Source organism: Corella eumyota, chromosome 5 (assembly GCF_963082875.1).
Source record: "Corella eumyota chromosome 5, kaCorEumy4.1, whole genome shotgun sequence".
Lineage (NCBI taxonomy): Eukaryota > Metazoa > Chordata > Ascidiacea > Phlebobranchia > Corellidae > Corella > Corella eumyota.
Genome location: NC_137494.1, coordinates 15,390,630 through 15,418,314, shown reverse-complemented (window position 1 = coordinate 15,418,314; position 27,685 = coordinate 15,390,630). Strand labels below are relative to the sequence as shown.

Sequence of the window (27,685 nt, the reverse complement as noted above, 5' to 3'; positions counted from 1 at the left end):
AAAGATTAGTCAGCTTATTGTGTAAATTTAACTTCAATATTGCCTAATATTCGGCGGGAGTCTTTTCGTCAGCGAAAAAACGATAAAATAAGCAATGACATCATATTTGTTGGTACGATTACGTCATTTCTCATGCGTAATGACACTTTCATTAATCCATGACGACCAGAAATATTTAAAATTAAATCACTTTAGTTTTTACGCTAAAATTTTAAATTTTTCAGCGTAAAGCCACTTTTTTGTTAGATTATACGCAACTTTAACTGATAATTCTTTTAACTTAGTGTCTGCAAACTGACAATTGTCAGACTTATCTTGTCTTAATTCATATCTTAGCGTCAAACTGTCTGTCTTTGACACAAAAAGCCTAACAAGTCTCAGTCTGGTGATTTTTGAAGTCGTAGTAAAAAGTTTCGGAAAAAATGACCGCGTCTACGAGTTGCATACACGGCGCATCAAAATTATAAAAAATCCAAGTTTATCCTCATTACAAGAAATTCGTTTTTTTAATTAAAACACAAGTTGTACAAATATATTAATTGCTTACCTATTATTTCTTCAAAAAACTTTAAATAGACAACATTTTTATTAATTACATAGATTAAAAAGCACTCAAGATATACTGGATACACATTAGTCTATCTGCAAATATTGGCTGTGTTGTACTGCGTTAACATTCTAATTAAAACCTTTTACATTTTAACCTTACGATTCATTTAATCGACTGCTACAAATACAACAGAAACTTGTGTAGAAACACAAAAAACATTTACACAATAGTTCAAACAATAAACAGTGAAATTAAACTAAATTTAAGAAGATCATGATTTCCATTTTCATGACAAAATGCAACAAAGGTTTAAGGTTTGCTATTTGATATAAAACAAAACATCTTATCATGATAATAATGTTTAAAATTCAATAAAAAACAATACAAAAATAATAGACTTTGTTGTTAGGTTGATTAGTCTAAAGATTGAAAATTTCTGATTGTAAGTCAGCTTTTTTGATGTCTTAAACATTGTCAGTAAACCAACAAACTGCAGTTTATAGTGGGAAGATTTAACTTACAACAAAAGTTTAATTTTCTTCTTATTATGGTTGATATTTTGCCTCCCTTTTACAAAGTTTAAACGGTTACAAAGCGCTGAGTCACTGCTTTAAATGGAGTATTCCACATTTGCTTTAAATCACCCTGAGAAAAAAATCAATATAGTTAATTATAAGTTTTAAAATAGTGTAGTGATCAGAACACTTGGCTTTACCACATAAAAAGCTGGGTTCAATCCCCACTGCTCACATGCTGTAGAGCCCTTCAGTATGGTACTGAAAACAATATATACTCCTGCTAAGCCAACATTTAATCAGAAGCATAATATCGGGCAAAATAATCTATAATATCCCAAACTGCCAAAGTCAACTCAAGACTGGGTCGGGGTAACTGATGCTACTCTATGTTTAGGTCGTGAAGTTGCCACAATAATTAAAGCAGAATTCGAGAACTTATTAAACTGTAAAGCATAGCACCCACTATACAACCCACCTTAATATAAGCCATAGTAATAAGAGGAAGTAGAGTGAATGGTACAAGGTAGAGCAATGCGGGTTGAGCGTTGTTGTTCAACTCAGAAGCAACTGTTGCTGTGATTAAACCTAAAAGTTTAAGCAGTTTAAAGTACAACATAATACATTACGCCATTTAGGTAATAAGACAAAACCCATATAAAATCGGGGCTTGGTGGATGAATACACATCTATGTCGAAGTTATAGGCCTACAAAATAAATAAAACTGCTGTTTGTGGTGCGATGGTAAATTATCACAGGCAAATATTAGTTAAGAGTTGTGAGCATATTACAACAATTAAAATTCGACCATAGGGCAGGCTACCGGCTAAGTTTTTTTTTAATTATTCAATCATGTTTTTGTTTAATTCTAAATATTCTTTTAAATACCAAATCAAAACTCACAAAATGAATATTTTTCACTCACCGATAAAATAACCCATCAGCGTGCAGTGGAAATATCGAACCCGATAAATTAAATTTCCCGGCGATGAAGGAGCGTAAGTCTCACCTTCCAGTTTCTTCTTCTTATAATTATCATACCTTAACACAAAGCATAACAGGAGGCCTGGCATGACAATATCACCAAGACCCAGCATTGAGAAACGATCGTTGCCAGAAAGCGAGGACTCAAAACTGAAAAAAAGAAGTTTAATTCATAAATTGGTTTAGATGGTAATAAAGTTAATGTAACTGTAGTCATTTTTAGCCACTATATAAGGCACTTTAAGACCTAAACATAAAGTAACAATTATTACCAAAACCAGTCTCAAGTTGATTTTGGTAGTTTAAAATATTATAGATTATAATTGGCATTTTTGAACTTAGACTGGTTATATATTGCTTATAGCACCAAGAGTGCTACAACTTAAACATAGATAAATAAATAGCTCAAACATAGAGTAACATTAGTTACCCTGACCCTGTCCCGAGTTGACTTTAGCAGTTTGGGATATTATTGATTTTAATTACTTGATCAGTTTTGGAATTAGTATGGTTTTATTTTGCTTATAGTGACCTGTCTAAAACGGCTACAACTTAAAAGCAGTAGGGATTGAACACAGGACTTCATGTAGTTAAATAAAGAGCCTAAAAACTGGGTTTCAGTCACACCAAAGTTAAAAGCAGAATTTTTATCGCATTATTGCAAAAAACTTATTGCAAAATATACACATGTTGAGACAACAACAAAATAAAACTAACCTGGGGAACACAAGTTTGCCGGGGAGTGAAAGTTGTGGAGCATCTTTACCTGAAGAAAGATTCAATTTTCTGGCTAAAGCTCGAACCTGAAATACAGTTATTTAAAATATGAAAAGTTTGCTGTTATATTATACTATGATATGTTCTAAAAATTTAAGTATAAAGTTAGTATATATATATGTTTTAACTATATAGAAAATAACTTGTATTGCTTTTACCATTGGTAACTTTTTAAGTTTCACCATAACAACAAATGACATCATGTTGAATAAAAGGTAGGTTATACTTTTAATTAATTTATGAAAATAAGAATAACATTCAGTTTATATCAAAGCATTGTTGTTGTTATAACTTAATATCACAGTTTTTATGAATTGCATAATTTATATAAATAAAATTTAAATAAAATATCACAACATCTTTTAAAATTATTCAAAAAATAAAACTGTGATTTTTTTTACTTTTCCCATCCCAATATTGTTTAATTATTATCTTCTTTTAAAAAAACCTTTGTTTATCACGAAAATAACAAAGTTGTTCTAAAGTTGAAAGCAGACAAAGCTCACCAGGTATTTAATTATTGTAACATAAACAACCTATTGTTATTATAGGAGTCAAACATAAACAAACTACAGGATATACAAGAGTTGCCCTGAAGGGTTGGAATTAAACTTGCATGAGTGAGAAAATTACTAACTTTTTAAATTAATAATTTGCTCAAAAAAATAAAAAAGTTTTTTAAATTTCAGTTTAGGCTTTAAGTGCACTGGCAACAATTAAAAAACAATATTACCAACTATTCAAACTAACAATTTACCCAGAAACAAAAAATAAACTGTTAAAGTTTCGATATTTTTGTTTGGATTTTTAGCGCATCAACATAACTTTGAAGAATTAATCTAATGATATTATAACAAATTCAATTTTTCATTGTTAAAAATGTCGTAGACAAATCAATTTTGACAAATAGTTTAACAGCAATATAATTAATATCACAATAACACTACAAAACTGACAGCAGTGGGAATTAAACCCAATACCATAGGTTTTTTAAAAGGGTCTAGTACTCTACATTTCATTAAACTTACTTGATATCAGCTTGTATAAAAACAGCAGGAGTGTGAATTAAACCCAATACCACAGGTTTTATAAAAATGCAACATTAATTCCTTTTAATAAAACTTACCGGGTTATCAGCTTGTGCTGTTGCAACTTGTACCATCACGTTTGCATTAAAAAGATAGGATGAAAAGAAAACCCAAAAAACATCGTAAATAAGAAGTCCAAATAATAATAAACATGAAACTTTAAGACTGGGCAACCTCAGTAGTGCAATCATGGACACACATAATCCCATGCTAAGTGCTGTAAAAAAAGTTAAAATTATTAACAATCTAATAATCTATATGCACAGGTAAATTAATGCAGGCAAATATTAGTTAAGAGTTTCAACCATATTACAACAATTGTAATGCTAATGATAGTTTAAATTTTTTACATTTTAATAATCTATTTTGTTATAGCACGTTAATTGTTACTATTAATAATGAGCTTACGGAAAATACATATATACGTATGTCCAATTTATAAGCCTACAAAATAAATAAAACTACTGTTTATGTGATGCATGGGTAAATTATCGCAGGCAAATATTAGTTGTAAGTTGCGACCATATTATAACAACAATAAAAATGCCAATCATAAAGCTATAAAGTTTCTAATGATTTAAATTTTTTAGTATTAGAGGTTTTTAAAATGAAATTAGTTTAGTTTTATTAATTGTATTGAGTTAAATGATATAAGTTAAAGAGGAAGTTAATCGTCGAGTTATATAACCATCAACATACCGTCCATCAACAGCCAGTGTCCAGTACAAACCCAAACTGAGACAAATAAAATTGAAAGTACAAGAGATAACAACTCAGCTGGGGTGAAGCGACCGAAACAACCGAACGAAATTCTGAAATCGTGTAAAAATGTTAACTTTTCATGTAAAAACAAGTGTATATAAATGGGGCTGTTTATTTTATAATAAAATGTTAAAATCAATCACCATTATCTCATGTAGAGCACTAAGGTTGTTATAACAACAAAGAAATTTATTGGTATATAGGCCTACTGTTAAATTAATGTTTGTTGTATAGGAAACTTATACAGGGTATATATATTACAATAAGTATTGTTATAATGATAAGTTATAAGACTTATATATCCAAAGTTTTTTTTTATGGTAAAGTAGTACAATAAACTTACTTGTTGGTTGAAACACAAGGTCTTAAAATATATTGACACAAAGGTAACATAAGGAAAGCAAAGGCTGATGCAGCAAGCACTAAACATAAAGGTTGGGAGTTAATATTGTTAAAAATATTAAGAATAAGTATAACCGAGATAACAGTATACTGAAGATATTCAAGACATTTTTACTTAGAGTGGGTTAGGATTGGGTAACATCTGTTCAACAATTTATCAAACTGATAAAGACTCAGTTAAGGTGATAAAAGTTTATTTAAATAAGGTTGTTTACAATAGTCTTATACAGTGAAAATTAATCCAACATTTAGTTAACCACCCAATTTAGTAATTCTAAGACAAAGTATCAAATTTTGAGACTGGTTTAGCGTAATAAAGGTTACTCTATGTTTAGGCGGTTAAAATCCCAAATTTAAGTAATTAATTCCAACATGTATTTAAAAACAATGGTAGAGTATTCAAACCTTCTGTGATTAACCTTATATCCCGAACTAAAATATTTAACAAAATTAGCAACTTTATAAAACTGTAATTACCAGCAGTACAAAGAGCAAAAACCATTTGCATCGAATCAAAAAACAGGAACATAATTAAAAGAGAAACAGAAGCCCCAACAGGAAGGCATAATGCTTGGGTGGTGTCTATTGTTTGAAAGTTTCCTAAAAAATTAATATTTGGTTAAAAATAACTTTTATATTAACAGACATTGAGTCAAGTAAGGAATAGAAATTGCTTTTAAAATGAAACTAGATTAAGATATATTGCCCACTTTACTTTAATTAAATAATGATCCTTTAAAATTAAATATAATTTTGAATTGACCACAAAATTAAATATTTGCTTTCTGATTTTTAAATTACACAGAAACTATGTTCAAATAAACCGTAGGGATGTACTAAAACCAGACACCCGACACTTTTTCAGACACCTCTAAAATTCACTTTATCGTTGTTATTTTTTAATAAAAATGACTAGGCAAGTTAGTTTAGGCGTTCTTATGTTATTTTAGGAGTTTTTATCAAAATATATGTTTATTTAGTTGTTTTTTGGAGGTGTCTGATAAGGGTGAAATTACCGCAAATTCCGGCACCCCTAAATTAAAAAAATTTTGCCACAAATTTCAACACGTTAAAACAAAAAAAAATTGTTGAGGCAAGCTGGAACAATAGTCCTAAAGTCGGAAAAATCATTTTTATTAAAAAATAACAACGATAAAGTGAATTTTAGAGGTGTCTGAAAAGGTGTCGGGTGTCTGGTTTTAGTACATCCCGTAACTGTATTCATTGATTTTAACAATATAATATGTAAATTTATTTTTAATAAATTGGTTAATGTTTTTGTACTAATAAAAGTTTCTTTAAAACAAAAGTTAAATAATTACCTTGTTCATTAGACATTAAATCATTTGGTTTATCTTTCTGTGAATTCTCATAATCCATGTTTAAAGATCTGAAAGAAAAGATATTTGCTTAACTTTTAAATCCATTACAAATTGCCCTAATTTGTTAAAACAAATACAGAGTCCAAAGCATGAATGCCTGGTATACAACTGAAGTTGTTAATTCTTAGTTTTTAAATTTTTACTCTAGTAGAGTTTTCAACTTGTAAAGGTTTACCAAAAAGCTTACAAATTTAAATCTTTCAGCATTTCAATTACGAGATACATTATGTTACAAACTGTGCAGAAAAACTCATTTACAATCTTAAGTTTTCATTATAACAAAATCTTTATTTTGTATTAAAACAATGATTTTACCTGAAACTTCCGTAAACAATCAACAATATTGCGATTATAAAAGTTGATATTCTTGAAGAATCCATCAGTGAGAGAGCCCTGCAAAAAATGAAATATTAAACCTCTGTTAACTAATATATACACAATATTATGAGGTCAATAATTTATATGAATGGCAGAGACAATTTGAGATCAAAAAAATAATTCTTAGATAAAAGCAAAATTAGGGTTGTAACCGAATGTGTCGAATGTACAAAGGAACTACACTTTCGCTATAACCCCAACTCTAAATCCGTAGATAGCAGCTGTATTTTTGCTGACAATTTTATTCATTGGTCACAACCCATATTTAAGTTTTGTGCCGCATGCTTATACATAAGATTGTTGAAATGAATACAAGATGCAGGATAATATTTAAGTACAGAATAGAATAATGTGTGCACCTAATGAATAATGTGTGCACCTAATGTAAGTACTAACAAAAAATCGCAGAAAAAATTTACACAAAACATCGCTTTAATATTGTAGAAATGAGTTTAACTTTTAAGTATTTGAGAATGGTGCAAGCAGATTATAAAAATTTCTGGCCTTTAAATTTTTTTTTTTTTTTTTTTTTTTTGTATATATCTTTATCCTCGATGTGGGAAAGTCGAATGCGCGACTTAAACATAGAGTAACATCAGTTACTCCGACCCAGTCTCGAGTTGCCTGTAGCAGATTGGGATATTATAGATTATAATTGCCCGATAATTATACTGCTGATTAGGTGCTGGCTCAGCAGGAGTTTATACCGTTTAAAGCGCCTTACTCAAGGGCGCTACAGCATGAAAATCAGTGGGGATTGAACCCATGACGATATGAGTGGTGTAGCAAGTGTTCTTACCACTACACCACGCTGCCGGTAAAACTGTTCTGCTATTTCTCTTTTCCTGCAATTTTTCGCACCCCATAGCTTATTACTTTCCCTTAAAGTTACACACAACCCAGTTTGGAATATAGGGCAGTTTTCGACGAGATCTTGTGCGTACAAGTGTAAAAAAAGCGGTCTAGGCGTGCACACGTGATATACGTTAGCGTGTCAGTACTGCGCGTGCACATTTTTTTAAGACACCAGGCGTGCAATTTTTTTAATGAAAAAAATTTTGTGCGTGCACGCTGCCCTACTTTCCAGACTGGCACACAACTATATCTACATTTTGACATCGAGGATAAATAAAAATCAATTTAACGTAAAATTAATCTATTTAAATTAAATAAACATTAACAAAAATATATAAACCACTCTTACCATTGATAATCTCCATTAAAAAAAGAAACCTCCAGCGGAATGTCCGCATTATTTTGATTTATTTCCCTTAAATCAGCTTCATTATTCGCTTTAATATTTGGATTTTCTTTTACGACAACTTGTTGTATTTGATGCTCTTGAGCAGATATAGTTAAACTCAGTGAAAGTATTAAAATTATCCTTAACATGTTACCAGCTGCTCATTCTATGTTAAACCCTACTAACCCTGTGTTAAGGAATTAAAAAAGTTGAAAATGTAAACAAAAAGTTTTTTGTTATTAAACTCGCTAAAGTTTTGCAGGAAGTTAATGTTGCTGTCAGTGTTGGTATTAAAAGTTAAATCGACAATACAAAATATTTTTTTCTAATATTGTATATATTTTTATCCTCGACGTAACAAGGTTGACTTTACAACCTAAACATAGAGTAACATCAGTTACCCTGGCCCAGTCTCAAGTTGTCTTTGGCAGTTTGGGATGGGATATTATAGATTATATTTGCCTGATAATTAAGCTGCTGATTAAGTGCTGGCTCAGCAGAAGTTCATACCGTTTATAGCGCTTTGGTCAAGGGCGCTACAGCATGAGAGCAGTGAGGATTGACCCCACGATCCCAAGGTTGTGTAGCAAGTTTTCTTACCACTACACCACGCTGTCGGTTAAATCGCATATTTTTTGCAAAAATTTTTCTAGCTAATATCAGTATCTCTATAAAGTCAACAGTTACCATTTGTGTGTTCGATTTAAAAACTTTGCACACATTTTTTTATGATTTATTTATCCTCGGACAGAAAATACTTGTGATAATACTTTTTTTAATACAAATATAAAAACATCAAAAAAAAATGTAAAAAATACTTGAAGACAAAAATACCTTTACAAAAATTTAAAATACATTCTAAACTTCGCAAACTAAAAAATGTTTTGCTACGAAAGTTTAATATTAAGGCCGCAGTTAAATAAATCCACTTTGTAATACTAAGGTAAAAATGGTGAAGCACAAAAATTTGAAGAACATTTTAAACTTACAGTAGATGTGTTTAAAGTTAGACATAATATGAAGCACAAACCACATTTAAAACCACCATACAACTATAAAGCACATTTTGAAGCAGTAAGCACGATATTTAAAGACAAGTTTAAACTATTGCACACTAAGTCCCACCACCGACATGATTTGAAAAAAAACAAGTGAATTCAACAAATGCACCTTTAATTACTATTAAGATTATTACCAATTATTATATGCAAAAAACTAACTAAAAAGCTTATACCTATACTTTACTCAATAAACTAAATACAACTGTCCAGTACCATGTAATAAAAAATAAAAGGTAAACTTATTTTCTGAAGAACCAATAAATTTTGAAGAACTGATATAATTACGAATAATAACGCATAAAAAAATCTTAACCAGAAACAACTACTTAAATAAAACCTTACCCTTACTTACATTTAAACCAATAAGTAAATATTTGAAGAACTAATTATACTACAGCATTTAATTGAAGACATATTGAAGCTACTTTAAACCTTTACTTTTCTTCTTCCGCTTCAGATTTGAAATGATTGAGTTGTGGTCGTCAGGTGAATAGATTGAATGCCACATCTCCAGTGTGTTACCAGGTGATTTAATGCAGTTAAACCAATGCTTCAACTTCTCACCTTTGCTGTTGATACCAAACGTGATTGCACCTAAACAAAATATTAAATTGACTGATGTGTTGAATTCTTAATATCTTTTAATTTTCACATTTATTTATCCCTGATGTGGGAAGGTCAACTTCTTGGCCTAAACATAAAGTGGCATTTTAACCTTGACCCAGTCTTAAGTTGACTTTGGCAGTTTATTTAATTCATTTTTTATATTATTAGGCTTAAAGTAATCAGTTTCCATAATAGTCCATATTAAAACATAAGTTTAAAATAATTGTATGTTAATATAGTTATAAACAAGTAATTAAAATATTGTTTGTACATTTAAAATGCTAAATAATGACCACCTTATGCCATTTATTATAATTATGTACTCGATTTAAGTGTGTCTATTAAATAAATATATTATTTTAAAGCTAAATCATACTAATATCAGAGTAACTTGTACATTCTAATCTTGGTTTAGAAGTAAAAAAATTTATAAAAATTAATTTAAAATAAACATAATCAAAGTAATTCATACATTTTAAATAAATGTTTAGTGAAACTTATTTAAAAACCAAGTTGAAAATAAAGATAACTCACCGATCGAGTATTCCCTCCCAAAAGGATCCTTGTTCCAAAATGTGACATCAAGTTGATAGTTCGCCAACTCCTTGCTCTGTTCATTTAACTCCAATCTTAAACATTCATTAAACTCAGGGTTTGTTGTTTTGGTCGATTTCTTCCGTGAGGTTTTTTGGAGAGCCATAAAATCACTTTTTCCACCAGACAAGCGCAAGCAACTGTGAAAAAGTTAAGTTCATATTACAAGTAAAATATAAAAAAACTTATAAATTTAAAATAATGATGTTTATATGGTATTTTGTGTTCAGTAAAGATAGGATTTTACAATGATTAAATTAATGTTAACTATTGAACACAAAACTTTGTATATCTTAATAACAATTTATCAAATAAAAACAACTCAGAACTGGGCTGAAATACAAAACTTAATCAAAGTTTGAGTTGGCCTAAGTTTAAGTTTAAATATTGGAGTTGCAACTTTTAAATATCTAAGTAACAATATTACCCAACAAAAACAACTCAAAACTAGGTTAGAGTACTAAAACTTAACTTATATCAACAAACATATAACTTAACTAAATCCTGATTCAAACTGAGTCAGAATAAGAAGAACTACAGTTTTATGAAACCATCATATATCTAGAACCTACCATTTAACTTGTGGTTCCATATTCCCACCTCTTCCCTGATAAAGTAAACTTGCACATCTGTTAACAGTCACTAGCAGGGCATTGCTACGTTTTAGGTGACATAATGAGAGAAGGACTTTGCCTCGTTCTTGCTTGTTTTTCTCATCTTCTTTACTAATCTGAAAACAAAAAATTGAAATCAAAAAACTAGAATTTTTTTATATCACCTTAAGGTGATGTTTTCGTATTTTTATTAGGAAAGGGTTTGATGTTGTAGTGTGTTTAAGCTATCAGTTAACTCCGGGCTCAAGGGCAAATAATGTGGCATTGGTGCGGCTCAAACCCGACACCTTTGGTGTTTAAGCTATTTGTAAATTCTGGGCTCAAGGAAAAATAGTTTGACATTTGCACAGCTTAAACCTAAAACCCTTATAAGCCCGTAGTCTTATGACGGTATACCACACCTCTAAACAACTTGAAATGTAATGGAGCTGGGTGAATGATATACGTATGTATAGTTTATAGGGCTACAAAATAAATAAAACTGCTGTTTGTGGTGTGTGGGTAAAGAATCAAGAGCAAATATTAGTTAAGAGTTGTGACAATATTATGACAATTAAAATGCTGGGGGAGCTATTGATTAGTTATGTTTAATGTTACATTAAATTATTTTACACTAACTTAAAGTATCAATTCTGGCGATAAATTTTTATGTTTTTGTGTTTTAATTTCTCATGTGGCAATATTAAGATAAATTAAAATAATTCTTACCACTTGGTGTTTTGTGAGAGGTTGAATAAAAGTTTTTGTGTCCGAGGTAATTTCCTTCAAAGCCAAACAAACTTCACCAATGAACTCATTATGACCAAACCTAAAACAAATTATTTCAAATAATTAGTGAAATTTTTTGTTCCATATCATCTTAAGGTGATAGGTTTTATATTTTTTATTGGACATGAATGTGCTGTTACGACAGGTTTTGAGCTATCCGTAAACGCCAGGCTAAAGGGCAAATAGTATGACGTTGGTGCGGCTCTGACCCGAAACCTTTTGGCTCATAGTCCGATGCCATGACCGGTTCGCCACACTACCGGACAAGTTAGTAAAATTAATTTAAAACTTTTTGTCGTTTACAACTAGCTACCCTCCAGTTGGGATTTTAACTGTCATAATATGGTCACAACTCTCAACTAATATTTGCTCATGATAAATCACATACATACCAAAAACAGAATTTTTTTTGATAGGCCTATAAATTGGTCATAATATATAAATACTGCCCCCCAAGTTCATTAAATTTAGATTGTATGATCAGTAATGTTACGTTTTGGTCAATATTAATTTAAAGATAATTTTATTTAAATTAGCATTTAAACACTAAATCAAATAAATAAACTAAAGAATTTAATTTACCTATCTTCATCCAGTACAGTTAATCTTAGTTTTTTGTTCTCCAAATCAGCTTCACTAATTCCCCAATAAATTAAAGTTTCATTGAATATCGGGTTTAAAGTGTTCCATTTTGTCTTTGTGCGCATTTTTGTTGACTAAAAAAAAGTAGTAAGATGTATAAGTAAACAACTTTAGTAGTTAAAAATAGGACAAAGTTATTTATGATAGTTTAGTATACTACTGGCAGGTTGGTGTAGTGGTCAGATTACTTCCTACACTACATGAGGTCCTAGGTTTGATCCCCAGTGCTCTCATGCTGTAGCACTCTTGAGTAAGTTGCTATAAACGGTATGAACTCCTGCTAAGCCAGCACTTAATTAGCAGCTTAATTATCGGGCAATTATAATCTATAATATACCAAACTGCCTAAATCAACTCAAGACTGGGTTCGGGTAACTGATGTTACTCTGTGTTTAGGTCGCGCATTCGACCTTTCCACATCAAGGATAAAGATATAAAAAAACAATATATATATATTGTTATACCAATATGAATAAGACCGAAACTGTAAATAATGTAAAACCTTCTAACTTCTATCATAAAACTGGTTGTAAAATCAAAAATTTACCTTTTTAGAGCCAGGTAAGATGTGAAGTTTAACGTAAGGATCTGATGTTCCATTTATATCCATTGCTTTCAGGTTCTAACAAAGAAAATAAAGTTTATACAAGACAAAAACTTTGCTGGAAAATTTAAACAATATTATAAAATTTATCGATTCTCACCGTTGCTTTCACAATATGGACATGTAGTGAATATTTTGAAGGATCATAGTAAGCTGTAAATTCAATTGAACCCAGAGAATCTAAATTAAAACAACAAACTTAAAATATTAAAAGTTAAATTTAACTCAAAACTGGTCCTTTTTCATTTTTTCACATGACCTTAAGGTGAGGTTTTATTTTTTGATTGGAAAGAGCGTGCTGTTGTGACGTGTTTAAGCTATCAGTAAACACTGATTTTAAGGGTGAATGAATAATGAGGCTTTGGCGAGACTTAAACCCAAAACCTTTTGACGCAAAGTTCAAAAACTGACCATTTTATTAGGCCAGTGTTACAAGTTGTAGGTATAGTAATTGATATGCATGCACAATTTGCATGTCTTAAAAAAACAAAATATTTTTGGAGTGCAAGTTAAACACCACAAATGGAGTTTTTGAAGCAATAATAATAAACCAACCTTGGTTGAGTGACTGAGTTGAGCCAAACATCTGAGTGATTGTTGAGGTTAAACTTGAGGTTGATCCGGTATTTCCACCCGAGCGTAAATTCCACATTCTCACTTTCTCATTTGCTGTAAAATTAAAGTTACATTAAATTATGCAGGACAATGTAGTTAACATGTTTAATGTATTACTTACTGCATTAAGCAATCTAACATTATATACCAGTCAATAGCACGCCCTAGAGTTGGATTTTAATTGTTGTAATATGGTCACAACTCTCAACTAATATTTTCTCACAATTATTTACTCGCGCACTACAAACAGAAGTTTTATTTATTTTGTAAGTATATAAGCTGGACATAAATATATATCGTCCTTTAAGCTTAATTAATTATAAAGGTTTCAATACACATGAAAAGTAAGTATATTAATGGAGCAATTATCCTATATGTGCAACACTTAAAACTATAATCAGTAATTATATAATTGCTTTTACTTAAGATTAATAATGCTTTGGGCTACATCATATGTATATTAAAATAAACTTTCAGATATGTTTATGAAATTAGCATGACAATAAATAAATTAACTTAAATCTATATATAACGGTACTTAAAGGACAACGTTCATATGGATGTTTTATTTATATACTTACAAAATAAATACAACCACAGTTTGTGGTACATGAGTAAATTAGGCAAATATATATTAGATAAAAGTTGCAACCATATTAAAACAATTAAATTTCAAACATAGAGCGGTCTATTAACTAGTAAAAATAAAGAATAAAAACTCAACTAACCAGTTTCTTTTAAACTAGCTGAACCATCTGAAGTGTCCGAATCAAAATTATCGATCAAATCTTTTCTCCCCAATATTGGGGTATTATGGGTGAGGGGGGAATCCCTTTTTTCATCATGTCGATAATTCTTCTGGTATCCTATAAAATATTACATTTTATTTGTTGTTTATGTTTTAAAATATATAATATTTAAAGTTTTTAAAATATTGATTATGAAAAATAAATTTAAAATTAGGGTTGTATGATTTTTAATATGAAAACAGCATCGTGTTGGGTTAACTATAACATACAACCATAATACCCAATATGTGTATTCAGTTAGATCACTACAACAACACCTTTATTCTTATAACAACAAACCAATATTTAAAGAAGATTATAAAACAAACATTAATGTTGTTCAAGTAATAACTTGTAAGAAGAAATAATAAGGGTAGTAACATGATTCACACAACTGTTAAGGTTATGTGGTACACTTTTATAATTAAAGTTATTTAATTTAACAAACCTCTTTTTGTTGGTTTGAAAGAAGTTTCTGAATTATCATCTGAGCAATCGCTGCTTGAAGATCTGTGTCGACCTTTACAATAATTTCAACTTTTATTTAAGTTAAGTCAAAGTAGTAATTGAGTATTTTAATCGTTATTAACAGATCTTGTTTAAGAACTGTGTCCATGAGGTCCTGAGTTTGATTCCCATTGCTGGCATGTTGTAGCATCCTTGAGTAAGCTGTGAGGTTCTTGGTTTGGTTCCCACTGCTGGCATGTTGTTACATTCTAAAGTAAGGTCTGAGGTCCTGGGTTTGATTCCCACTGCTAGCAAGTTGTAGCATCCTTGAGTAAGACCGGAGATCCTGGGTTTGATTCCCACTGCTGACAAGTTATAGCATCCTTGATAAGACCTGAAGTCCTGGGTTTAATTCCAACTGCTGGCATGTTGAAGTTTTGTCAAACAATTCACTTACAAGCAGTAGGCCAATAACATACTAATTTTAAGCAATAAATTTTTACAAGACAAATAAATAAAATAATAATTACCACAATAACTGTAAGTCCTGTTGACTTGAGGTCCAGTGGAGTTAACTTTAAAGTTTTCAGGTTCATTTAAATTCATAAACTTTTTCACCGGAGTTTTGACAACTTTTTCATTTTGTGAAACCGACTCCGGTAAAACATAACTTTAAAATTAAAAATAATAAAATTAATATTTTTTAAATAACCTAACAATAAGAAGACAATTAATTACTCAATATCAATATAAAAAAGTTTTTAGATAGGCCTATATAATGGAGCTTAGTGGACAAGTCCTTTTTATGGATATACAAACGAAATAAAACTGCTGTTTGTGGTGTGCAGGTAAATTATTGTGGACAAATATTAGTCAAGAGTTGCGACCATATTACAACAACTAAAATGTCAATTTTAGAGCAAGCTATCAACTAGTTTTTATATTTTAAACCAATACCTAAAACTGTAGGAGATTAATTCAAAAACAAAATTTTAAACCTTGGTAAACTATGAAAGAACCAAGCTCCCGATCTTTTCCACAACTCCCGACTTTCGCTACAAATCTTGCACAGAAAACTTCTTTTATCAGTTTGCTGGGTGGGTTGTTGGGTTGGGAAGGTGGTGTAATAGACACAACATTTTGAGCATACATTCTGTGATTTTAATTAATAAAAAAAGAATAAAATTAGGTAAAATATTTGGTCCAATTAAGTTCAGTAAAAATTTTTTATAAGAAGTTTTTTAATATTACTGAACATGGGTGCTGGAGCTATAACGTAACAGTAATTATTTTAGCCGTTTGTAATTTTGCCAGTGCAATTAAAATACAGCAAATTCTTCTTTTTTTACAATTTTAGAAATAGCGATTAACACAGACCAAAAAAAATTAAAAAACAATTCATAACATTTAGGTACAAAATGTTGGCTTTATTATTAGTAGATTTATCTTTTACCTTTCTACAATCCACACAAATAATTGGGGAACCCGCAGCAAATTTGCCAAAATGTTCGGCGCACAGAACACAAACTGAAGATCCATCCCCAGATGATGTTAACTTCATTTTGTTCAAACGAACCACCAACTCTCTAAAACAAAAATAAGGAATGATGGAATATATAAGTTAGTATAATGTACAATATGGCACAAAGCAGCACATACATCAAACAAATATTAACTTTTACATAATCCAAAGAATTTACATAAGTCCATAACTCACGACAATTAACTATAGCACATTGCTATAAATGATACAAACTTCTGTTAAGCCAGCACTTAATAAACAGCTTAATTTTTAGGCAGTTATAATCTATAATATCCCAAACTGCCACAGGCAACTTAAGACTGGGTTGGGGGTAACTGATGTTACTCTATGTTTAGGTCGCGCATTCGACCTTTCCACATCAAGGATAAATCTATATTAAAAAAACATTAACTACAAATATCTGTGCAGTATAACCACTTTTTTACATAAACAGCAAATAATTTACCCAATTCTTTTTTGCTCAGTGGCATCAACAGACTCCAGTCTAGACACAACATCTTGGATGTGTTTCAATTCATCGGAGGAAAGAGAGGACTTGGTTTGATTCTCCAACTGACTTGCCCTCACTGACCATCCAGCACTTAAAATTTTAATTTAAAAAAGTTATGAAGTTAATTTAAACTAAAAATTTGTTTACAAAAAATGCCCCTAAATGCAAAACTTATTCTGCCATTATATTAAGCGTAAGTTATTTAAAAATTGATGTAAATTTTAGTAAAATTAAAAGTTATAATCAATTAATATGTTTGAATTAACATTAATTAATCTAGAAATTTTCATTATTCTAAATCTCTGGCATAAAAAGGTTAATTTTGCAGAATAGTAATATATAGATTTGCGCACATTTATTAATTTTTTAAGCTAGAATTAATTCAAATACATTTAAAAATATTAGAGTCACGCAAACCCTTAATCCGTAAGTTGATATTACAGACTAACGAATTCTACTTTTAATTTTTAACATAACCTGCTTAGTGCTTAAAATGTAACATTTAAACTAATTTACGCATAAAGTTAACTTACTGTAATTTCGACCTTAAAGTAAGATGTCTGTCTGTTGGGCAAATCCATTGGCGGTCCAGGCTTTCAGTTTCAAGATTTGTGGCCATTTATTTTTACTTTTTATTGTAACTTTGTCTAAAAACTTTCAGTTTAACTTGTAACACGTTACAATAAAAAGTAAACAAAAACAAAAACGATGATTTGGCAGGGTTGCCAATTTATTTTGTTTTAATTTATCCTCGATTTTGAAAGCCAACTTCACAACCGCGTCATTGGACTAATGTTAAACTATATTCCATGGTTATTGGACTAATGTCAAATTATATTTCATGACTATTAGACTAATGTTTTTTTTTTGCATTTTTCGCGTTGATTTGGCCTTTACCAAAAAGTAGTTTAAAGCCAAAACAAATGCACCCATGAATTACATTTATTTACATCGATTGCACGAATTATGATAAGATGTTGCACAATGGATTTTAAGACACAATTGCATCAACAAAAAGCACAGATTTAATTTAATTTTAAACAAAAGTTAATTTTAAAGGAACTTAATATACTACAGTTAATGTTATATAACTAAATACAGCTATTACCAATTCTATAAACAATTCAATTATTTACCCAGTATATGAAATATAATTAAATGTTATATGCCAATATACAAAGCACTATATATACAATGCTACCCTAAACATGATTTAATATTATGAAACTACAGCTATGATTAAAATTTTGTAAATAGAAAAATGATTGTCCACTAATGTTCTATGTTTTTTATTTGAAGTAGCTAAAAACAAATTAAATTGTAAGTACGATGTCTTGGAAATAAAACATGTTAAAAATTGTTTTTTTAACTTTGGGTTCTGCCATTTTTTTAATGCATTATCACACAGTTTATTAAAAATTAAAAATTGCTACTATTATGTGTGTGTTGTATGGTGGGTAAATCAGTTGGCTTCACTACATGAAGTCCAGAGTATAATACCTACTGCTTTAGGCTGTAGCGCCCTTGAGTAAGGCGCTATAAACGATATGAACTTCTGCTGAGCCAGCACTCAATCAGCAGCATAATTATCGGGCAATTATAATCTATAATATTCCAAACTGCCACAGGTAACTTAAGACTGGGTTTAGGTAACTGATGTTACTCTATATTTAGATCAAGAATATAAGGCTATGTTTAGGTCACATCAAGGAAATATAAATATAAATAAGCAACTTAAAAACAAAATGTTTACCTTAGAAAGAGATCTGGGAGTGTCCACCTGGTGGAGCTAGAACCTTGGTTGATGGTGTAGTAGGGGATTGGTTCCCACTATGCTGACCTTGGTTGAAAGTAAAAATATTTTCGATTAAAATTAAAATAACCAGATAAGGTAACTAACACAAAGTTATGTATTAGCTCTCCAAAATGTATTCCATAAAACTTACCTAGTTGATAACATTTTAATTGTTGGTTTTAACTCTTAACTATGATTTGCCTTACATAACTTACCCACACACCACAAACGGTAATTTTATTTACTTTAAAGGCCTATAAATTGTCCCAACAACATATACAGGGGCCAGTCATCAACTAAGCCTTATTAAATAAAGATAATGATAGGTTTACATAAATGGCAAGGTTAATCAACATCTTAACATATAAATCCTTAAGTAAATAATGATTATAACATTTAACATATGTAGCACAACATTAAATAATATCAGGTCATATCATATAGTTATGTATAACCCTTCTTACATTATTCCTTTTAACATAAGATTAATTTGTTAACATAAATAACAAGCATTTTAAAGGTGAATGATAATTATATCAATTTTCTTTATATTTATTTATCCTTTGACTTTACAACCAAACATAAAGTAACATCAGTTACTCCGACCAAATCTTGAGTTGTCTTTAACAGTTTGGGATATTATACATTATAATTGTCTGATAATTAAGTTGCTAATTAATTGTTGGCTTAGCAGAAGTTTATAATGTTTATAGTGCATAACTCGAAGGCACTACAGCATAAGAGCAGTGGGGATTAAACCCATGACCTCATGTAGTGAAGCCAAGTGTTCAAACCACTACTCCACGCTGCCGGCATTATTATGTAATACAACATTTAATAACATTAGATAATTTTTGTACTCACCAGATGAGTTGATTGAGGTTGTATGGTGCATGTTGCGAACCTTCTCTGTCGGGCTCTGAACTTGGTTTATCTGATGGACTGGACCTTTTTGTAAAATAAAGGTTTTAAAATTACTTTAATTTAAAAGTAAAATTTAAAGGTTTTAAAGTAACAATGTACCTTAGTGCATTTTAATAACTTACTATAATTGCCTGTTCATGTTAACCTAGCTAATTTAAATGTAAAATGAAACTGCCATTTGTGGCGCACAGGTAAGTTATCCCTGGCAAATATTAGGTAAGAGTTGTGATCATGTTACAACAATTAAAATCCTAACCATAGAGCGGGCTATTGTTCATTTATCAAGAATTAGGATAATGTTTAATTAAAGATCAAGTAATTAATTAACATCCCACCTGCGTAAGGTTCCCTTTCCACTTTCTTTGGATCAAAAGTTTCTTGTCGTTTCTGGATACGATTGTAAACATAATTACAAAATGGTTTTCTATAAAAATAAAACCCAACATTAATACTTGATTTAAAAAGCAACTACGTCTTAAAAATTAACCAAAAAATTTTAAATTTTTAACTTTATTTGAATGTCCAATTTATAGGTCTATAAAATAAATAAAACTGCTATTTGTGGTGAATTATGGCTGGCAAATATAAATTGTGAGTTGTGACCATATTACAACAATTAAAGTCACGAACATAAGGGGGGCTAAGCATATATAAAACATTACAAAAGCAATTATTTCAAAAAAAATTTGGACAAATAAAAAACAAAATATTTGACCTTGGCACAAACTTTCCATCTCCGGCAGAAACTGTAAACTTTCCATCTTGGAAAACCACTTTCCCTCGACTAATCGTACAAACGGTGACTCCGTGACATTTCAGTCCCTCAAATATGTTGTAGTCTACAGCTTGATGGTGGGTCTTAGCTGAGATTACCCTATAAGATATGAGGTGGTTATAGACTTTGTGATGCTATATCACCAATGATGTGGTCAAAATTTTAAATTTAGTTTTTTAAAAGAATATTTATTAATACTTTTTAATTAAAATTAAGATGTAGTGATTGGAACACTTTACTTCATAAGTTCCTGCGTTTCATTCCCACTGCTCTCATGCTGTAGTGCCCTTGAGTAAGGTGCTATAAACAGTATAAACTCCTGCTGAGCCAACACTTAATCAGTAGTATAATTATCGGGCAATTCCAATCTATAATATCCCAGACTGCTGAAGGCAACTTAAGACTGGGTCAGAGTAACAAATGTTACTCTATGTTTAGGTCGCGCATCCGACCTTCCCACATCGAGGATAAAGATATATAAAAAGACAAAAATATATTAAACTGACTTTTTATCTAAGTTGGTCGATAAAATATTTTTAAATTTAAAATTTAAACCTTAGGTTGAGTTTAACCAGTTACCTTGTTGCCACTGGGTCCCATATAACAATATCAGCATCAGAGCCGGGAGCAATTATCCCCTTTTGAGGATAAATATTAAAAACCTTCGCAGCGTTGGTGCTCGTCACGGCAACGAATTTGTTTTCGTCGATCTTTCCCGTGCAAACTCCTTTCTGCAACAAAAATTAAATAAAAATAAAAACCTAGTCAACTACCTACTTTAATTTTATTAAATTACAAATTAAATAAGTTTAAAATTATACAACTTAGTTTAAAAAAAACAAAATTTAACTAAATTAGTTGTAATTTTGTTTATATAAAATAATTAGCACTAATTAAAATAAATTTAATACTTTAATTCAGAACAAATGCTAATTTAAAACCTAATTTAAACAAATAGTTTTATCCTAAAAAAAACAAAAATTACCAAAACCCACATAAAATAATGTGCACTACTTTTGCAATTAATTATTAGTAAATTAATTAGGTTAAGACAAATAAACAAATTTAATAATTTAACCCAATCTACGTAAATCTAATTAAAAAGATGTTAATTATAAGCCCACCAAAATTAAAACTCAAAAAAAATTTAACACCCAAAAATAATTCACACACCTACATTTATAAAAACAAAAATTTTTCAAAAAAGTCCTTCAAAAAAGTAATGTTTAATAAAATCCAATTAAAATGAAGGTTATTTTAAAACAAATTCTACCTCCCAGACCACTGACATTCTGTCTTCCACCCCATTCACCCCGTTTGGTATCTTAGTGAAATTATCTTTTCCCATTGCTTTCTGTGATGCATTGAACGTACAGTTATCCGTTCCAATACATTCTAGATCCCCACTATATAAATTAAGAATTAGGTTATTTTGAAAGTTATGTTTTAAAGATGTAGTTAAAGGGCTTATATTTTAAATTCTATTGGCAATTTTTATACTTGGAAGAAAAGGCAAAACTAATTTTTTAAAATTACAAAAAAATGTCAAAAAAATTCAAAGTGCTATATTCAAAAGTTTTTCAATTTTGCAATTGATGTATATAGCAAGTTAGTATGGTTGACACTGAATCACAAAATGGCGTTAGAACCTTCAAAAATGTCTGTGGTACTGACTATTTAATTTTCAAAAATACTTGAAAATGATTAACATCAAAAACCAGGTTACCATATTTTTTGTGTGACGTAGAAAGTACTAAGTAGCGTAGTAAATGTATACAAGCTAGTACTTTCTACCTCATCACAAACAGGGTTCAGTGACACCAACTTGATTAATTTTTGAGTAAAAAAAAATTGCAAATATATCACTTTAAAATTCATTTTTACTTTAAAATTCATTTTTAAAGTTTACTAACCTAGCCAGTAAATCCATAAGATAAGCAGGTGTAGTAGTATCAGGTCTTAATGGAGGACCCATAACATGAGCAGCCCCATGTCTCCAGCACTTATGCCAATAATTTGAACCGTCAGTACCCAATCCTGCTGCTATAGGTTCCCCAAATACAACATTACCTAAAACAACAATGAAGTAAACTGTTTGTTTAAGCATGTTGTTATATGTTTAGTTGATAGCCCGCCCTACCGTCATGATTTTAATTGTGGTAAAATGGTCACAACTTAATATATGGTTGCAACTTTCAACTAATATTTGCCTGTGATAATTTACCATCGCACCACAAACGGCAGTTTTATTTATTTTGTAAACCTATATATTGGACATACATAAACATACATATATATATCCCAACCACTAAGCTTTATTAAATATAAATTTATGTAAAAAACATCAGTTTAAAAGTTATAGAATGGTTTAAAAAAGGTAATTTCCTCTTTCAAGGTAAGATTAGAATTGTTTTAAAAAATACAAAAACCAAAAAGTTGATCTTACAAAGTTTTAAAAAAATTATGACCTAAACTTTACACAAGTTTGTAAAATACAAAATGTTGTTTGGTTAATATTTTATTCACCTCTTTTCCTAGCAGCGGTTATCACATCTGCTGATGATTTACTCATAACATGAACAATGTACATCGGACAATTTACCTTGAAAAATTAAAATTATTTTATTTGGCAACATGGTAAAGCAGTCATAAAACTTGGCTTCACTACATGAGGTTCTGAGTTTGATCCCAACTGCTCTTATGCTGTAATGTTTTTAAGTAAGGGGCTATATATGATATGAACTCCTGCTGAGCCAACATTTAATCAACAGTTTAATTACCGGGCAATTATAATCTATAATATCCCAAACTGGCAAAGTCAACTCGAGACTGGGTCGAAGTAACTAATGTTACTCTATGTTTAGGTCGATAAGTCGACCTTCCCCATCAAGGGTAAATAAGGAAAAAATTTAAACTTGGACTATACTAAATAAAAATGGCTATTACAGCCTAACTTTAAAGTATTTTTAATTACACTGACTCAGTTTCAAGTTATGTTAAAAATGTTGTCCATTTTCTAAATATTTTTTAAAAACTAACAGAATTTTCATTAGAACACATTGAGGATAAACTTACCCTGTTTGCGATCATAATTGCACGGTTGGTCGCCTCTGCTTCCACGTCCTCGGGTCGACAGAGTTCATGACCTTCAGGTCCCGTGATCCCAAGGTTGAGCATTCTTTTAGATTCCTAATAATTAAATAAAATTAATTAGCGAATAAAATTAATATTAAATTATTTAGCGTTTTTATTCATGAAATCTCAATGCTAAAAGATTAGGAATTCCAATTTTCAAATTTGTCACAAAGTGTTAAAATTACAAACACTAATAGGAAGTTGTTGAACAATTAATTTGTTGAGGCCAAACTTAAGTTAAAGTTAGGATATTGTTGATGCCACCTTAAATACATATCGTTAGTATTACAAGTAAACCTATGGTTAAACTTACTTTTATAGAATTTTAATAAACATAAATAAAAAATTACTTAAAAGTCTATTGGTTGTGAATAAACCAATTTAATTTATACAAAATATAATAGTTTATCAATAACTTGAGGCTTTTATTATACAGACAGCTTAGTGGGCAATATAAATAAACTTATGTTCAATGTGCCCACAAAATAAATAAAACTGCTGTTGTGGTGCACAAGTAAATTGCTGCAGGCAAGTATTAGTTAAGAGTTGCAACCATAATACGACAATCAAAATACAACCTTTATGGATCAAGTATAATATAACTAAACAAAACCTTATACAAATATCATTGTTTAACCTACATGAGCAATAACGTCCCCGTTTTCTGCATGCATCATCGCGAGAGCTCCGATCTCCTTACATCTTTTATAAACCTCGTACAACTCATCATCTCTCAACATAAACACATCCTTGTATGCCATAAACATCTTGAACGAGTTGATTCCACGATTCTTCACCAATTCCTCCATTTCAGTGCAGACCTAGGTATAAGATAAAGGGCATAATAATATAACATATATTATACACTTAGTATTTTTTTAAAGTGTATTAATGTATTTTATTTTATCGTAATTAATATCAATTTAGTTTATATATTTTGGGTTTGGTGACCATGCCATAACATACTTAAAATCGTTATGTAAACATTAATACTTTTGGCATGTTTTAAATCATTAAATTGATTTTGTCATTTTTTCCCGTCGCATTGTTGTAATATTAATTGTATATCGTATTTATTATTTACTTTTATCAATGTGCGAAAAACCAAAATAAAAAAAAAAAACTTAAAAAAAATTTTTTTGATTTGGCCTTTTTTAATTTTATTTTTAACATTTTTTATGGTAAATATGATTATAAAATAAAAACTAATGTAAAGGTTATGCTGGCATGAAGTACAATATATAAAGATAATTTAACTTCAATTATATAGTAGTGTAGGTATAGGAGTAAATATTTTATTTAATAACGGTGAAATAATAAGGTAATTTGATTAAGGTTTTACTTAAATAAGCTAGAATGAAAGAGAAAATCTTAACATAAACCTTAACAACAACAGTTAATATTTTAACAAAACTATTTCCAAAAAACACAAACTTAAATTATTGTGTTTTTTGAACATTATTGTAACTAGACTAAAAATTTAATAATTAAAATTATTCACTGTATAAACTTATGTTTTAAACCATAAATTGGTATTTCATGTTTTAAACCATAAATTGGTATTTCATGTTTTAAACCATAAATTGGTATTTCATGTTTTAAACCATAAATTGGTATTTCATGTTTTAAACCATAAATTGGTATTTCATGTTTTAAACCATGAAATTGGTTTAATTATTAAGTTAACTAACTGATGGAGCTCTATTAGCGTCGTCCAGCAAGTTTATAAAATGCGGAAAGGGCGGAATTTTTTATAACCTTACCCTAATCTTCTCTTGTACATTTCACCCTTTCCGCATTTATTTTAGTACAGTTGGTGGACGACGCTAAAAGAGCTCCAAATTGAATAAAACTTACTTGTGGGCTCCACCAAGTGACAGCAACATGAAACGAGTAATCGCAACAAACTTTTGGGTCTGCCCAACTTCTCCATTTGTCATAAGCCTCAATGAGAGGGACTCCTTTTTGATCCAGAACAAAATCTATGATCATCGTTGTTCCTCCTGCGACAGCTGATTTCGTTCCAGTGTAGAAATCATCGATTGCCTGTGGTTGTGTGAATAATTTATTTAATGTTAATAAGAAGATAACCAGCAGCATGGTGCAGTGGTATGAGCACTTGCTACACAACATAAGGTCGTGAGCTCAATCACCAGTGATCTCATAGTGTAGCGCCCCTGAGTAAGGCGTTAAAAACATTATAAACTCCTGCTGAGCCAACACTTAATCAGCAGCTTAATTATCGGACAAATATAATTAATAATATCCCAAACTGCTAAAGTCAACTTGAGACTGGATCGGGGTATAGGTCACGGAGTCAACCTTCCCATATCGAGAATAAAGATTTAAAATAAAAAATATAAATTTGTGTAGAAAAATTTATTTTACAGTAATGTAAAGAACATGATTTTAAATGAAAAGGACTCAAGTATTAGTTGGAAAAAAAATATTAACAAAAAAATATATTTTTTTTTTAATTTTTGCCAGCATAAACAAAAACAATTTATTTTTTTAAATGCTAAAATTTGGAATTAATGTTTTAATTAGTTAAATAAAAGTTTTATTACAAAATTTTTTATTATTTTGAACCGATCAAATAAATTCTCAAATTGAGTTAATTTACGTGAGTTCCCATAAATGGAAGTTGCATGTGAGTGTGAGTGTCAATCCCACCTGGAATAACCAACTTTCCCGTTGCATCCACCACTTTGGTTCCACCTGGAACCGATACATTTTTACCAACCTACAAAAAGAAGTTATAATTTAGATAACATATTAATAATAACATTTGTTACCCCAACCCAGTTTCGAGTTGATTTTGGCAGTTTGGGATATTATAGATTATAATTTGCCCGATAATTATGCTGCTGATTAAGTGCTGGCTCAGCCGGAGTTTATACCATTTATTACACCTTAAGGGCATTACAGCATAAGTAGCAGTCGGAATTAAACTAGTAAGAGGCATGTAAGCTACTAGACCAATTTATTTTTGCACAAACTAAAAGGATAAACTATAAAAGTTAAACAATGATTATAACTTACTTGTGAAATAATTCCATTCTCGATAAAAACATCGGCCTCGAATGAACGATCAGCGTTCACAACCTTTCCTCCTTTAATCAGAAGTCTGCTGGTTTGGGATGCAGCCATAATAATTACTTTTAATAACTTATCACCTATATGTAAAACATAATGTTAAATATTATAATACACAATTCAGAGTATTCTAAAGTTCATAAAAATCTGGAAGCCTGGTCAGCCGGTGTGGTGATTGAAACACGTTTCACTACATAAAGTCCTGGGTTTGATCCCTACTGCTCTCATGCTGTAGCGCCCTTGAGCAAGGTGTAGTAACTGATATGAACTCCTGCTGAGCCAGCACTTAATCAGCAGCATAATTATCGGGCATTTATAATCCATAATATCCCAAACTGACAAATTTAAATACGATTTTAAAGTTTAGTGACACGGTCTGACGGTCAGACGGTTAATTAAATTGGAATAAACAAAGTAATCTAAAATTCAGTAAAAACACACGATACAATATATTAGAAATGCTAATCTTCTTAATTATACTAAAAACCAACAAAAAGTTTTAATTATTTACATTTTATCAACTAACATAAAAGTTTGTAACCAATTGCATGCAATTCTAGAACTGTAAGACCGTGACAGGGTCAAGGGTCAACCACATAAAAACGCGGCAAAGTTTTAAATGCGGAACCTAATAAAAATTGCGGAGCGACACGGAATTAAAAACACAACAAAATGCGAAATTTAAATTCAATTTTATTTTTTACAAGAAAATTATTGAAAAAAAATACAATATAAATAAAAACCTACTGCAAATAATAAAAACTAACCCAAAATTTAATAAAATTAAAACTACACCATTATTTTAATAAAAACAAAAAAAAAATGATAAAAATTTATTTACAGAAATATTTATTAAAAATAACATGATAATTATACAAAAGTACAAGTTTACCACGACTATAAAACCCCCTTACACCCAGAATTTAACCCCACCCACTTTTAGGATGTTTTGGAGACAGTTTAATAGAAAACGGAAGAAATTGTTGAGGGTTTGAAACCTGAGAGGTTTGAGATATTTTGACTTTTTTGTAAATTTCGTTGACTGTAAACTAAGGCGAAATTAGAATTTAAAACTTCTTTTATTTATTTCCAAATGGCTTTTTTTT

The 27,685-nt window shown here is 30.1% G+C and overlaps 3 protein-coding genes across 3 annotated transcripts; all 3 read right to left on the bottom strand.

The window, feature by feature from the left end:
- Positions 1-617: 617 nt before the first annotated feature.
- Positions 618-8,272, bottom strand: LOC145751917 (signal peptide peptidase-like 3). Its single transcript, XM_082568073.1, has 11 exons — positions 8,044-8,272; positions 6,777-6,854; positions 6,402-6,469; positions 5,557-5,679; positions 5,021-5,099; positions 4,615-4,727; positions 3,954-4,132; positions 2,768-2,853; positions 1,992-2,200; positions 1,544-1,653; positions 618-1,195 (listed from the first exon to the last, which is right to left on the bottom strand). The coding sequence occupies exons 1-11, from the start codon at positions 8,229-8,231 to the stop codon at positions 1,130-1,132; spliced, it is 1,299 nt and encodes a 432-aa protein (XP_082424199.1). The 5' UTR covers positions 8,232-8,272; the 3' UTR covers positions 618-1,129.
- A 558-nt stretch (positions 8,273-8,830) lies between these two features.
- LOC145752651 (rabphilin-3A-like) lies at positions 8,831-17,520 on the bottom strand. Its single transcript, XM_082568955.1, has 15 exons — positions 17,388-17,520; positions 16,810-16,944; positions 16,275-16,407; positions 15,820-15,974; positions 15,352-15,491; positions 14,823-14,894; positions 14,315-14,452; positions 13,527-13,640; positions 13,072-13,151; positions 12,915-12,989; positions 12,308-12,441; positions 11,666-11,765; positions 10,916-11,073; positions 10,284-10,483; positions 8,831-9,737 (listed from the first exon to the last, which is right to left on the bottom strand). Exons 1-15 carry the CDS (start codon positions 17,471-17,473, stop codon positions 9,565-9,567), a joined length of 1,893 nt encoding a protein of 630 aa, XP_082425081.1. The 5' UTR covers positions 17,474-17,520; the 3' UTR covers positions 8,831-9,564.
- Positions 17,521-17,791: 271 nt separating this feature from the next.
- LOC145753804 (dihydropyrimidinase-like) lies at positions 17,792-26,655 on the bottom strand. Its single transcript, XM_082570250.1, has 14 exons — positions 26,526-26,655; positions 26,107-26,226; positions 25,341-25,529; positions 24,125-24,304; positions 23,424-23,537; positions 22,875-22,950; positions 22,262-22,418; positions 21,622-21,754; positions 20,928-21,079; positions 20,289-20,447; positions 19,909-19,997; positions 19,514-19,597; positions 18,608-18,694; positions 17,792-18,156 (listed from the first exon to the last, which is right to left on the bottom strand). The coding sequence occupies exons 1-13, from the start codon at positions 26,631-26,633 to the stop codon at positions 18,609-18,611; spliced, it is 1,647 nt and encodes a 548-aa protein (XP_082426376.1). The 5' UTR covers positions 26,634-26,655; the 3' UTR covers positions 17,792-18,156; position 18,608.
- Between the last annotated feature and the right edge of the window lie 1,030 nt (positions 26,656-27,685).